The sequence below is a fragment of the Coccinella septempunctata genome, chromosome 1, assembly GCF_907165205.1.
Source record: "Coccinella septempunctata chromosome 1, icCocSept1.1, whole genome shotgun sequence".
NCBI lineage: Eukaryota > Metazoa > Arthropoda > Insecta > Coleoptera > Coccinellidae > Coccinella > Coccinella septempunctata.
Window position 1 is genome coordinate 2,361,928 of NC_058189.1, and position 13,285 is coordinate 2,375,212.

Here is a 13,285-nt window from a genome sequence, read left to right on the forward strand (position 1 = left end):
TCATCCTCCAGGCTCATATTTGTTTGAAGGAGAGACAAATCATAAATAATTTATTTATTTAAATTTGAAAGATGCTAACAAACAATCTAAAATTCACAGTTATGTACGAATGCATCTATTTGCAATTTACAAATTTGAAATTCGGGATGCCGTAAGATTTTATTACCAAATATCTTTGAAGTTCATCATGACCATCTTAAACATTTTTTATCTTGAGGAATTTTTCAATTGATCTTTCAAAATGAGTGTAACATTTTCTGATTATATCTTTCGAATTCGATAGAATTATCAAATTAACGTTTCGAGTATTGCGAAAACCTGCTAGGCTTCTTTCTTGAGGGGCTTTCATATCAAATATTCCGCTAGAAATTGATGTGAAATATGTTGGTTCAAGCAATGAACTCAATAAAGAGTTCAATGGGTACATCCCTTTCTCTATGTAGTACAAGCTATAAGCAACGCTAAAAGCGTCACGCTTGGACACGGAATATGAGCCTTCAAAATTCCATAGCCTACTTGGCGAATTTTTTTGTTTATGAATCTCCCCATGAAATTTTCGGTTTATACGAAAAAAAAAATGCCAAAATACGATTAAAGTCACATATCATCATCTCGCACTTAATCTGAAACACATTAAAGTATCCATAACATTGAATTTGGTTGGTCGTTGGAAGAAACCAACCATCTAGGTAGAGAACTAAATTCTAAAAAATAAAAAATCCTTCAAACATGTTTGAAATGGATTAATGCACATAACATAACAAATTAAGAATCCGTTCATCGTAAGACTAGCGATATCAACATTGTACAACTGCGGCAAAACGCTCTCAGGAATTTTCTTGACATATTTGGACGCTACGAAAAATTGATCTTGCTGTTAAATATGCAACATTTTGCATGTTTTCAACTTAGGAAAATCATGTGAATTTTTAGGTGTAATTTAGTGTTCATAAAAGTAATAAGAAAATGACATGCAAATTTTAGATGACTAATTTTATTGTTAGTACGAATTCATTGTAATTGAGCTGAAAAAATCTTTGTTTTTGACTGGGACTAGACAAATAATTCGAAAAAAATTAAACATTATTATTGTTCCGTTTTTAACATCACAAATTTAATTTTCAAAATAATCTTGTGAGCAAATTGTTTCCTCAACTTTAGAACTTGCTTGGCAGATTAGTTAAAAAAAATAATGCAGCTAGATTTGTGTTGTATTTCATTGTGTTTTTTTTGTAAGTGTGGTTGATTCTTTCATTATATTCTGTTACTGAAAAAATGAATTAAAATAAGGTAACAAATAGATAAATATTCCAGAAAAAAACTTGTTTGTTTTGATCCTACAGTACCAAAAAAAAAACATCATCGATAATTGAAAATAAACATGACGGATTTATGCTGGATGTACCATAAGGTAGATTCGATTTGGGTTGCTTGAATGCTTTTGTTAGTTCTCAAGCAAAAAATTCAATCCTAGCGAAGGGTGCATTCAAAGCACAGAACATCCTCACGCTTCCTGATCTGTTTATATACAGAAATTTGCTTTTTCTTCACAAGAATAGACACTACATTCAAAATTTTAAAACTTTGAATGATACCGGAAGAAAAATTGCATACTTTTTTCCCAGCCACAAGTTATCACTTACCGAACGCAACCCTATGTATACAGCAATCAAATTGTTTAACCTTCTTCCTAAAGATCTCAGGGACATTAAGAAACACTCCTTTCCGCGAATCTCTTCATCGACTTCTCATAAATACTGAACCTTATTCAATTTCGGAATTCCAGAAAGCTTGTGAGCGTTGGTAATTTTTTTTATAGTTTTCTGCATCTAGATATTGCATTCCTTAGGTGGGATAAAATGTACAAAAACCTTGTAGGTGTAATAAAAGATATATATCACAAAACTATTTCGTTAAGTGATCATTAGAACTAATATATCGATTCAAAAATATTAACAATTTTTTTTTGAACGAAGAAAGTTATCAACAATTCATCAATAAGAGCATTTGAGAAGAACAAAAATACAATTTTCAAGAACCATTCTTCCCAATTCGAATATAAATAACAAGTCACATTTGCATATATAGTTTTAAGTCTCTCAATTACACTGATGTCCAAGCATAAAAATATAACCTCTATTTAAATAAAGCTAAATATTCTTCAACTATATAACAGATACAATCCTTATAAAAATATTCTTTATCATAAAAAAATATAAAACAAATGAATCAGTTACCTTCATTAGAATCGTTCCAACGTATTCAACGATTGTCATCAAGTAAGCCCAACCAATAATTATTGAGGTACAACAGTAAACCACATTATGGTTTAAAAATTCAGTTGTTTTCTTTTCACTCTTGCTGAGTCGTACGTATGATGACTTGTGCTTAATCTTGCAATTTTTTTAATACAGAATCGCGATCTGTAAAGTTATAAATGAAGCTCGGAATGCGGAGAGATGTCCACAATTTTCAGACAAAAATTTTCAAAAATAGTAACCCGCTTTCAATATTCAAAATTTTACCTATAAATATCAAATTGGATGTTCTTCGTTTCATCTCAATTTCGTTCAGCTGAAAGAAATTTGGTTCTATAGATATAAAGTAATTTAAATAACTACTAAAGCACCAATTTTGGGTGGAACACTTAAAAAATTTCTAATTGCCAAGACAAAAAAAAAACTCAAATGATAATAATAAGCAGAATTAACTTAAAATGTGCATGAAGCATCACAAAAAAAACATCCAAAATTAAAAAACCTTTTTTGTTATGTATTATTTTAAATCAACTTTGTTGGGCAAAGTGATTGAGACATGAAAAATCAAATTCATTAATTTTGTTTCACTTCAACAAAAGAGCAATCAAAATATCATGGACTTGTTTTACTATGGAAAAACTGAAACATAATATAACTAAAAGTATTACAAAAAATAAGATACTTCAGCATGCATAAAACAAAACAAGAAAAGCACATCCAAAAAAACAAACAACAATAATTATCATTCAAGAATTGTAAGAAGTAGAAGATTTCAAAATAATACAAAAATAATTTTTTTCTGAAGATTCGGAAATTTTTTTCACGTGGCGATGGGTCTATATAAACATTAGGTTTTTGGCAAGATCTGAAGAAAAAATCTAGCAAGTGACGACAATAGTTTTCAGTTATTGCATGAAGTTGATTAACTAGGGATAATGTAGATGGTCCCAAGGAACATTACGAGTTTTAATAAAACGAGGGAAAAATAGTTCAGAAAAGATTTAAATATGAACAAAATAAGTGATAATAGAGTTGGGCTTCAAACCTGCGAAAAGTGATCAGATAAGAATGGAAAAAGAGCCGGGTTTTCGCAAAAGGTATTCCTGACAAGAAAAAATTACGTTTTTCACAGATCTCTTGTGTGCGTTAGTGTTCATATGTTTGAAAATTAACCGATATGCTACAGTTACAACTTAAAAATCGTTCTGTACAAAATAGAAAATTCGAATTTCGTATTTTACGTAGCCAATTGTTGTCATATCAGTTTGAGATTCAAGAATTATCTATAATTTTACTCATAATAAACTACATACGGTTCTTGTACTCTCAAAAAAAATTCCCTTTTTGAGGGACAAACATATTAATGCATAGAATTAGTCAATAAGTCAATAATAACAATGGCAATTTCCGAGTGTTTTGCACCACTCAATTGTTAAGGGTCAAGTACACGTGGCGAGTCTACGAGCCAAAAAGCAGGCTTGTAAGAAGTCAGCGAGTGCGCTGACGCACTAGTCGAATACTCAGAGAATTTCTCGCTTGCGCCGTAGCCAACTAGCTGGCGTGTAGAAACCACGTGTTGCCGATGGTATTAACAACTTTTGTGCAAGCTACTGCGAGTACACGTGGCTAGTTTACAAACTACTCGCTCAAAAGCCGGCGAGCAGTTAACGAAGCGAGTGCTACAAAAAATTTACAAGCTGCTTGTGAAAAAACCGGTTTGTAGCTTGTAAACTCGCGCCGTGTACTTGACCCTTTAGGATTCCTATCGAAATTTACATGGCCAAACCGTCACCACATCAGTCAACTCCGATATACAGATTACGAAAATTTTATGCCGAACGTAGGGAATGCCACGAGAAAGAAGAGGACTGTAAAAATGCAATCGCCCAGTGCGAGAATAAATTTATTACAGGCGATAAATGGGGAATTCTCCTCAATTTGGGTTATCCCTGCATATGCAAGTTTAAACTGAATAATTTTGAGTTTCATTCATGATTTTTTCGAATTCACTGCGGAAACTATTCGAAATCATCCTTCAAACATGGGGTTTTAAAATTTAAATCGCTTTGTGCGGAGTTTACGATTTGGCAACAGCGCATACAAGACAATGAAAAGAACAATGTCCGATCAGCTTGTTTATAAAATACCAGCTGTTGATCTGCAGGCGCGTACTTACTGGCGAGCTTCAACTGCAACCGGCCATTAAAATCCCATAAAATTTTACGACCTTCCTCGTTCGTCGCAGACTTCATAGACAGCCATCTTTGTCTATCTCATCAAGATAATGGCATTTGTTGTCCTTTATTATCAAGGCATATTTCAGTCGATGTTGCCAACTCGTGCAATCGACATGAAACGTTTTGAACTTCGAATACCCATTTTTAGGAGGGATGATGACTTGAAGCCCTCTCTGTACTGGAGTTCATTGAAACTCTGGAGCTGTAGGGGACGCTGAGAACAGCTCTGATGGGGGCTAGAATAGATCTTAAGTTCGCAGTGACATGTAGCCCTCTTATCAAACTATAACTATATTCCCACGACGTTCCCTATGTTGGGCGTTGAATTTTCGTATATTATCTTAACATTAGTGGTTCAGCTATATTGCTGTAGCACCTCAGTGACATTCTCTTTGTATTAATGAATTTTTACGAACGTCTACATTGAACCAAAAGCATCTTTTGAAGTTTCATCAGAACTTCATAGAATATTTATCTTCCGAAGTGGAGCTGATGAATTTATTCATAAAAAAAAGTAGTAGTCAAACCAAAAGGCAGAGGCTAAAGCTAAATGCAATATATTCTACAAAACAAAAATATTTCTTATAAAAAATCCCATAAAAATTTCAACATCCAATCAACACCACTTTCCAACAAGAACTACAAACGAACCACTTCACAACAGAAATCAATACCTTACAGGAATCCAGGTTCCGGATTGTTCATCCCTTCTGAAATAATGCGGTTTGTTATCTCTAAAGACTGTGATGGCTGGAAATTGATTATCTTGAATATACTTCAAGGTTGCTCGTAGCTGAAATTAAAGAAGATGGACGTGGTATATCCACTCATTGTCATAAAAAATTGAGTTATACGGGGTCAATCTTTGACTCATACAAATATTTCAATAATATTGAGGTCAAAAGGAACACTTTTTTCCTATACCATTTTTTCCGATTCGGCCCTGATAAACAGATATAGGCATTTTAAGTTTTTATAATGAGCTATGCCACCCCTGGAGAAACAAAGTTCCCTTAAAATAACAAGATAAATCTATGACACTACACATCTGTGGATCTTTTAAACAGAGTTGTATTCAGCCAAAGTACCCAATTTTTCGAATTTCACAGATACTTTTTAATTATCATCAAATTACTCGAAAACGGCGCATTATACAAGAAAATATGAAGAATACTTTTATTTTACAAAACGTTCAAATATTCATTAGATAGCGTGCAAATTAGTTTCAAGAGTTGGGTTCTTTGAATTTTTGATATTTTTATGGTACGTAATGGTCATAATGAGAAAACGGGAAGACGTGGGTGATATCTTGTGTTCGACAAATATTCATCAAATAAATGAAAAACTATATTCCGAAATTCAATTCATTTAATAAAACCCTTGGTGAGAGAACTAAAAATAACATTTTTTTAAATGATTTCTCAACCGCCTGTAACCGAGCCAATTTGGAAAAAATGCTGTTTAAATATTTGTACGAGTCAAAGACTCACCCTGTATAATGCCGAAATACTTGGGTAAATACGTACTTGCATCACGACATGTGGCGGTTCTACTTCAGGAGCGTCTGTTAAATGTTGTAAAATAAATTCGTCACTTTGTTCAAGCCATAAATCGACACCTCTCAGTGGCTGATAGTTGAAAGGACCAATTCTTAATAAACCCATATTATAATCATAAATATCAGACACCTGAAAAAGAAAACAGATTTCTGAATCATTATTTCAAAAAAAAACCTTCAACTTGAATAAGAATTCGACAAAGATACGACTATTTAATGAAGAAATAGTACAGAGAAAATTTCAAATGTATTGATATCTAGTTAGCCTAGACCACTTTCATGCATAAAAAAAATATTGCGTTACCATAGCAACGAACAATAACTCATTAGAAGTGTCAGTGTGAAGTTTGAGGTCAAAAAAGTAAACCAGAATTACGCAATAAATCAAAAGAAGATGTCCACCGAAATTGTGAAAATCGAAAAATTGGAGTATCGAGCCATCATCAAGTACCTGTATTTAAAAGGGTTAAGAGGTAAGCAGATTTACGAAGATATGCTTAATACCCTTGGTGATTAATGTCCTTCGTATGCGACCGTGAAAAATTGGACTGCAAGCTTCAAAAGCGGTAAATTTTCCATTGAAGATGATGACCGATCGGGAAGGCCAGTTTCTGTGTCATTCCCCGGAAATATCGATGCAGTTCATGACATGCTTTTATCAGACCGTCGAATTGGGCTTAAACGGATATCTGAAGCACTGAATATTTCATACGAAAGCGTTCATCATATAGTTCACGTCAATTTGGACATGAGAAGAATTGCTGCAAAATGGATCTCCAAATGTTTGAATGTTGACCAAAAGCGTTCGATCTGTGCTCGATTTGAAAACGATGTAGACTTCTTAAACCGAATTGTTACTATGGATGAGACTTGGGTACATTTCTACGATCCAGAAACAAAGAAACAATCGATGGAATGAATGGTGACACTCTGGTTCTCCAAGACCTAAGAAGTTTCGTGTCCAAAAATCTGCTGGAAAAGTTTTTGCTTCAGTTTTTTGGGATTGCCATGATGTAATCATGATTGACTTTTTCGATAAGAGTAGAACAATAACCGGAGATTACTATCGACATTACTGACCCCTCTACGGGAAAAAAATTAAAGAGAAAAGACGCTGAAAGCTATCCGAAGGTGTTTTGTTTTTGCAGGACAACTCCCCTGCACACAAATCTCATGTTGCCATGCAAAAACTTCGTGATTTAGGGTTTGAATTACTAGAACACCCCCCTTATTCACCAGATTTGGCCCCATCCGACTATCATCTCTATCCTCGACTGAAAAAAAGTTTAAAAGGTCGTAAATTTTCTTCCAACGAGGAAGTAATAAAAGCTGTGGAGGTCTGGTTTGCAAAGCAAAAAGAAACATTTTTTTTGAAAGGTCTAGAGACGTTGCAGGTTCGCTGCAATAAATGTATCCAATAAAGAGGAGAATATGTTGAGTAATAAAATATTTTGACATTGAAATTTTGTTTGGTTCTATAGTAGGCTTAGAATTTTTCAATATATCCTCGTAGGCCCCAACAAATACAATTTTATAGGTTATAGAATTGAAGAATGGTAAAATTCTCAGCTTGGTCTATTTTGGCTAATAGTTTGATTATTAAAAATGTGAATAATTATGAATTACCTGCGTATAACCTGTGAGAAATCGAGCGATCCTCAGCGATAAATCAGGACCTTTATCAGGAAATGTAGCCGGAAAGATATCGCCCGTCTTCACATTGAGACCTATACCATATATGATAGGCCAAGGAATTCCCCCACGAATCGTGGTGTTCAGCTCCCCAACGCAGGCCAATGTAAGATCTATCTCCACCAACTGTTTGTGAAATGAATCTGAAATCAAGTCGATTACATATTAAAATAAGAAAGCGATTTTTCTCAAAATCCACTCACTCATTACGCTATAAAATAATTCTTCTGCATACGGTCTCGAACTGTATGCTCCGATCAGCTGCAACTCGATTCTTCCATCAGGATATCCGATGGCTAACTCCTGTACCCTTTGAACCATGGCACATACGGCTTCATCAGTTCCAGATCCATCCAGGTGAGCTAAAGCTACAGCGCCAGAGCCTGAAAAAAATACATATGTTTAAAGTGTCCATCCATTAAGACTTCGCTCTAATTCCACACAACATTACAGTTTTATAATTGTTATTTCACCATAAATAATCGAATGAAATATTTCAAGTTTTGTGACGAAATCTATTAATTTATCAGCCATCAACATCAATAATGGATAACCGTGGTGGATTTTTGTTTTCAGTCAGTTACTCACCTGAATGTCTCACTACAACTATCAAGCAACTTGTCACATCGTCTGTTCCCAGTATAGTCACATTTTCTGAAATCAAGAAAATCGTTTTAAATAATAAAACAATGTTATCGATAATAATAATAATAATCTACGACTTGAAGTAGTGTTATTGCTTAATCGCCAAATGAAATTTTTACAACAGCGTGTATCTTTTATTTCAAGTTCCTAGAACAAATCATGATCTAAAAAACCGGAAATTTGTTAGTTAACAATACGGTATAGTTATACAGTAGAAGAAAACGTAATAGGTCAGCAGAGTATCTTTATATTATACAGGGTGTTCTACAAGCTCTATGACAAACTTGGCTAACATTGAATGTTGGCATCTTCATCTGATAAAACTCTTCTTGTCATAACGAAAATTCGATTGTTAATGGAGCAGAACCATTTAATCTTATTGAAAACGGAATACAGACTGAAAAGAAAATTATTAAAATGTGCATTTCTGACACAGATGGACAAAAAATTATTAAACTTGCTTCACGATGAATCAGAAGACGTTTCTATAATCGTCATAAGTATAAGTGTATGTAATCTTTCGACGAGCCCTAAGAAATTACAAGTCTGTTCGCAATTTTTTTTTTCTTCTTTTTGTAGATTTATTCCCGGTAACGGGATACAGCAATGAATGAATGAATGAAAAAAAAAACGAGTATAATCAAAAGATTATTCACCAAGTTACTTACTATCAAGGGGAACTGTAGCAGCATACTCTCTCTGAAGGACATACAGAAGTCCTACCGGACCAACAACTTTGTTTGGTATGGCCAATAATTGTGCAGCTCTGTCTCTATAAAGGGGGTGTGTATGATACAAGGAGGAAGTATCAGGAGGGCACTCCTCTTGCAGCACGCCATTGAAGACCAACACCATTCTGAAATTAATTATGGCATATAGCAAATTTCATTGAAAAAAAAAACAGGAGCGCACTGAGTTCTTATTTCGAAATAGGTGCAAGAATGTCAAAAGGTCTTTATCTAGTGCAACACTAATGTTACCAATGGTATTTGCTATTAGATGTCATGGATACTAGGACCTTGAAGCCGTCTCAAATTTTCGAATATGAGGAGGCTTTTCTGAAAAAAATCTTTACCAGTTTGAATTTTCGCATTATACAGGGTTAGAACTATTTAGAGAGGGACTACAGGGATATCGAAAACCGTTAGTAATACAGGGTAGCTTGAATTACGAAAAAGTTGCGTTATTCCAGGATGAGTGGGTGGGTGTAAACAGTTCCTAAATCTCTCTGATGGTTCCTGAGATATCTCGAAAAAACTGAAAATCAAGATTATCATTTTTTCTTCATAACTCATTTGTTTTTGGAGGTAACTACACGAAATTCGGTGTGTAGTAATACTTCTATTAGCGATTATACTGGTGTACTACTTTTTTATAATTTAAGCCACCCTTTATTTTTTACGGTTTCGATATTCCTATAGTCAGCCTCTAAATATGTAGTTCTAACCCTGTATAGTATTGCAACACCCTGTTTGCTGTTGTGAACTGAAAAGGACAGGGTTTTTATGAGGAGATCATCAAAACTGAAGACTTTCGAATAACAACCTATTTTTATTTGCTTTATTCGATTCTAAGTAAAAAAAATAGGGGTTATCTGAATAAACCCCATACCTGAAATGGAAACTTTCAGAGTTATCGCGGAAAAACTAGAAATAAGGGAAAAGAGCAATTTCGAACTGCTCGATTAGTCTGTAGAAACCACAGATAAAACCTAAAATTCGATGTTCCGATAAACAATTTTGACATTTCATGAATTGCTGATGGACAATCCCAACAGACAAAACAAGAAAACAAAATTTATCAGATACAATTCATTAAAAGTCAAAATTATTTATCGGAACATAGTATTTTAATTCTTTTCTGTGGTTTCCAATAGGCTAACGGTGAATCACCCTGTATATCTCTAAATTTTGTGAAAATTTCAAGTGGTTGAAATTTTTTTTTTCATGCTTGATTCCAAGTTTTATTGTGATGAACCAACAGATAAAATGGTATTATATGAAAACATTCCAATGAAGATTGAAAATGATGATACATTGTCTCACTAAACATGTTGCTTTTAACATTAATAATCGATAAATATAAAAGAATTGTTTCTTTTCCAAAAACTGATGGTTCATTCAATTACCTACAACTGGCAGAAACTCAAAAAGTTCTTTCTGCATACTTCCGTTACTGTTAGAACAATTTTCAATCATAGTATTACAATAAAAATTCACTCATTAATTAATCTGGCTGATAATTGAACCTACTTGGTTCTATAATATTTAAAAAAATTGAGATATCGAATTAAAACATGGTACTCACGTCCACTCGTTTTCACAGTTTTAAAAATAAAAAAGGAGAACACATCAAGCAAGCATCACGATGTATATTAAAACGAAGTAACAGCATCCGTTCTGGACCATCGAACCTATCAATTTCAAAATATATGGAAGCGATAATAGAAATACCAAAATGGGGAAGCCTTATCTTATCGAAAGCAGTTCATTAATTATCACATCAAGGGAAAATATGTATATTCATATCTTTCTTTCTGGAGATCGAAAGAGTAGTGATCTGGGGATAAAAATCAATATACATATATTTCATTTTCATGTCCAATTGGAATATTCAGCAGAAAATTCGAAATAAAATTCCATTCTGTTAAACACGAGAACGAATCTTTCAAATTGAGCATATTTCCAATAAACAATCTATAATGTGGAATAGAATTTGCCTTTGCGACACACGAAAGAATCCAAAAACGAAAATCAAGAAAAAAAGGAGCGTACTAGAGTACTAATTTTTTCACATCCGGATACTAGAACATCACGGACTGACTCTTTTGTGCCCCTCCAAGACAATAAGCTGGTAAAACATCATCAAAATCCATTCAGCAGTTTTAATATTTTCAGAAACATTCAGTAGTTCAGAAACTAGTGGACATTAGAGATGTTCAAGTCTCATATACTCATTAAAAAATTCAGTGGTACGCTTTTTAAACATAAATTTAAATATACAGTGTGATTCGCGCAAGTCCAGCCCAGTCTGTCTTCTATATTTTAAATAGAACGCCCTGTATATTTTGATATCAGGTTTCAAAAAACTGTTGATGCTTTACCTATTATGTATAATACGGGGTGAAATACCTACAGAAATGCGAAATATTTCAAGCATTACCAAGAACAAGGTGGAGGACATTATGAACATTTATTTTAATGAATAGAGATAAATTACATCATGTAATTTAAGTATTCAGTTTCTTGAAATCAATAAATACTGAGATTTGAACATTGCTATATCTCTATGTTCAGAACCTCTGTCTAATATTCTGACCATAAGGTTTATAGACCAGTGAATAATGGCTCATTAACCACAAGTGATCTATGAAAGTGATAATGCTTAAGGAAACATATAGAGTATGATCACTTCTTGCATTTATTGTGAACAAACCATTTTTGGTTTTTTTTATTCGGCTAAATCAAGCTAGAGTGTAATTATTTATTGATACCATTTTTCAATATCAATTCCACAATATCAAATAAATGAACAATTGGATATTTTCGAGATGAAATTGAAGATATTATCAATATCATTATGCAGATTCGAGTTAAGTTTAGTAAAAAATTGACATAATTTTGAAGCAGAAACTCAATTTTATCAAAAATTATTGATTTTTACCTCAAAGATTGAGACTTCGAAATATATGAGATGAAAGTGAACTTGTTTTTCAGTCGACTGAAAAACTGTGATTGGAGAATTACAGTTTATTTTTTAAATTTCTATTATTTTTCTTCATGCTCCTCAGATAAAAACTTATTCATTGTTTTTTTCATGTTTTGGAGAAACACCCTGACCCTGATCAGGGTCACATATTTTATTTTTGTTGAATATTCAACATCTATTCTGATGATAGACAAGAAACAAGAATAGAAAAAAAATCAAGAGGAAGGTAGGCTCACTAATTCAAATATCTAAGCGTTTTTCATTAATGTGAAACATCTTCATTAATCAATGTATTCCGATTATCCTTTCTCTGTAAAAATATTCTCAATGCAATTAAATAATACGTCGATTCAAATAACAATCTTGCATGACATTGAATACGAACTAATTTTTTTTTTAAGATACTTGTGAAGTACATACCATCTAAAAATGGTAATAAGAAAGTATTATATGAATGAATACTACTGCTAGAGCATCTTACCTTGTAACAGTATTATATTCACTGCTCGCAGGTTCTGCAAAATAAAATTAAGACCTTAATTTTTCATTTTAGGAATATAATAACATGGTTTCACACAATTATATTTTTACACAGAAAATTTTTTCCAACTTTAGTTCAAAACAGAGCTTCTAATTAACAATGGACTCGCACTCCCGGTGTTATCTACTACATTAGTATTGAAAATATTAAAATATTCAGTTTTGTGAATAGTTTTCAATAGAAGTATGTAAATTCCTTCTGCATATCCTTATTTCTTATAGAAACATGAAAAACTAAAAACTTACATTAAGAAATCTTTGTCCAAAATTATTTTTCTCACATGCTACCAACTATTTTATATTAAGGCCGCGAGTACTGCAAAAGCAACGTATCATCTGATTATTCAAAAATTTAATTGAAATAATTGGAAAACTGCACAACCAAAATGTAATTACAAGAATTTGTCATTTGTCAAAACATTGTCAAAAGGTCATTTATCCCTAGGGCTTGGTTCCTTTTCAGTTTTCATACAACATGGTGATTGAATAATAAATAGGTATATAATAAGCTTCTAAAATAATTAAATGAGGATTTCAATTATGGAGAGTACTCTCCATAATTTCAACCTTAAGTTTCTATTCCCAGTTCCCATAAAAAAATATTTGACCACAAAAAATTATTCAGTTTCTCAGTTAGTTCCTTTGCT

The 13,285-nt window shown here is 32.9% G+C and overlaps 1 protein-coding gene across 3 annotated transcripts; it reads right to left on the minus strand.

The window, feature by feature from the left end:
• Positions 1-1,879: 1,879 nt before the first annotated feature.
• On the minus strand, positions 1,880-13,044 carry LOC123314515 (protein N-terminal asparagine amidohydrolase). Of its 3 annotated transcripts, XM_044899846.1 has the most exons (9): positions 12,885-13,044; positions 12,580-12,613; positions 9,059-9,246; positions 8,334-8,399; positions 7,949-8,128; positions 7,680-7,888; positions 6,022-6,183; positions 5,175-5,288; positions 1,880-2,574 (listed from the first exon to the last, which is right to left on the minus strand). In XM_044899846.1, the coding sequence occupies exons 3-9, from the start codon at positions 9,243-9,245 to the stop codon at positions 2,473-2,475; spliced, it is 1,020 nt and encodes a 339-aa protein (XP_044755781.1). In that variant the 5' UTR covers position 9,246; positions 12,580-12,613; positions 12,885-13,044; the 3' UTR covers positions 1,880-2,472. The 3 variants fall into 3 exon arrangements, with proteins under 3 accessions (XP_044755781.1, XP_044755790.1, XP_044755799.1); XM_044899855.1 differs by lacking the exons at positions 12,580-12,613; positions 12,885-13,044 and adding an exon at positions 10,698-10,809; XM_044899864.1 differs by lacking the exon at positions 1,880-2,574 and having other exon boundaries at positions 5,037-5,288; positions 12,885-13,043.
• Between the last annotated feature and the right edge of the window lie 241 nt (positions 13,045-13,285).

Excerpts from the sequence above, each read along its gene's own strand:
- LOC123314515 (XM_044899846.1), bottom strand. The coding sequence starts at position 9,245 with ATGGTGTTGGTCTTCAATGGCGTGCTGCAAGAGGAGTGCCCTCCTGAT. Across the intron at positions 8,400-9,058 it reads TGCTACAGTTCCCCTTGATA|AAAATGTGACTATACTGGGA; the intron begins GTAAGTAACTTG and ends TCTTGATTTCAG. Across the intron at positions 7,889-7,948 it reads ATTATTTTATAGCGTAATGA|ATTCATTTCACAAACAGTTG; the intron begins GTGAGTGGATTT and ends ACTTGATTTCAG.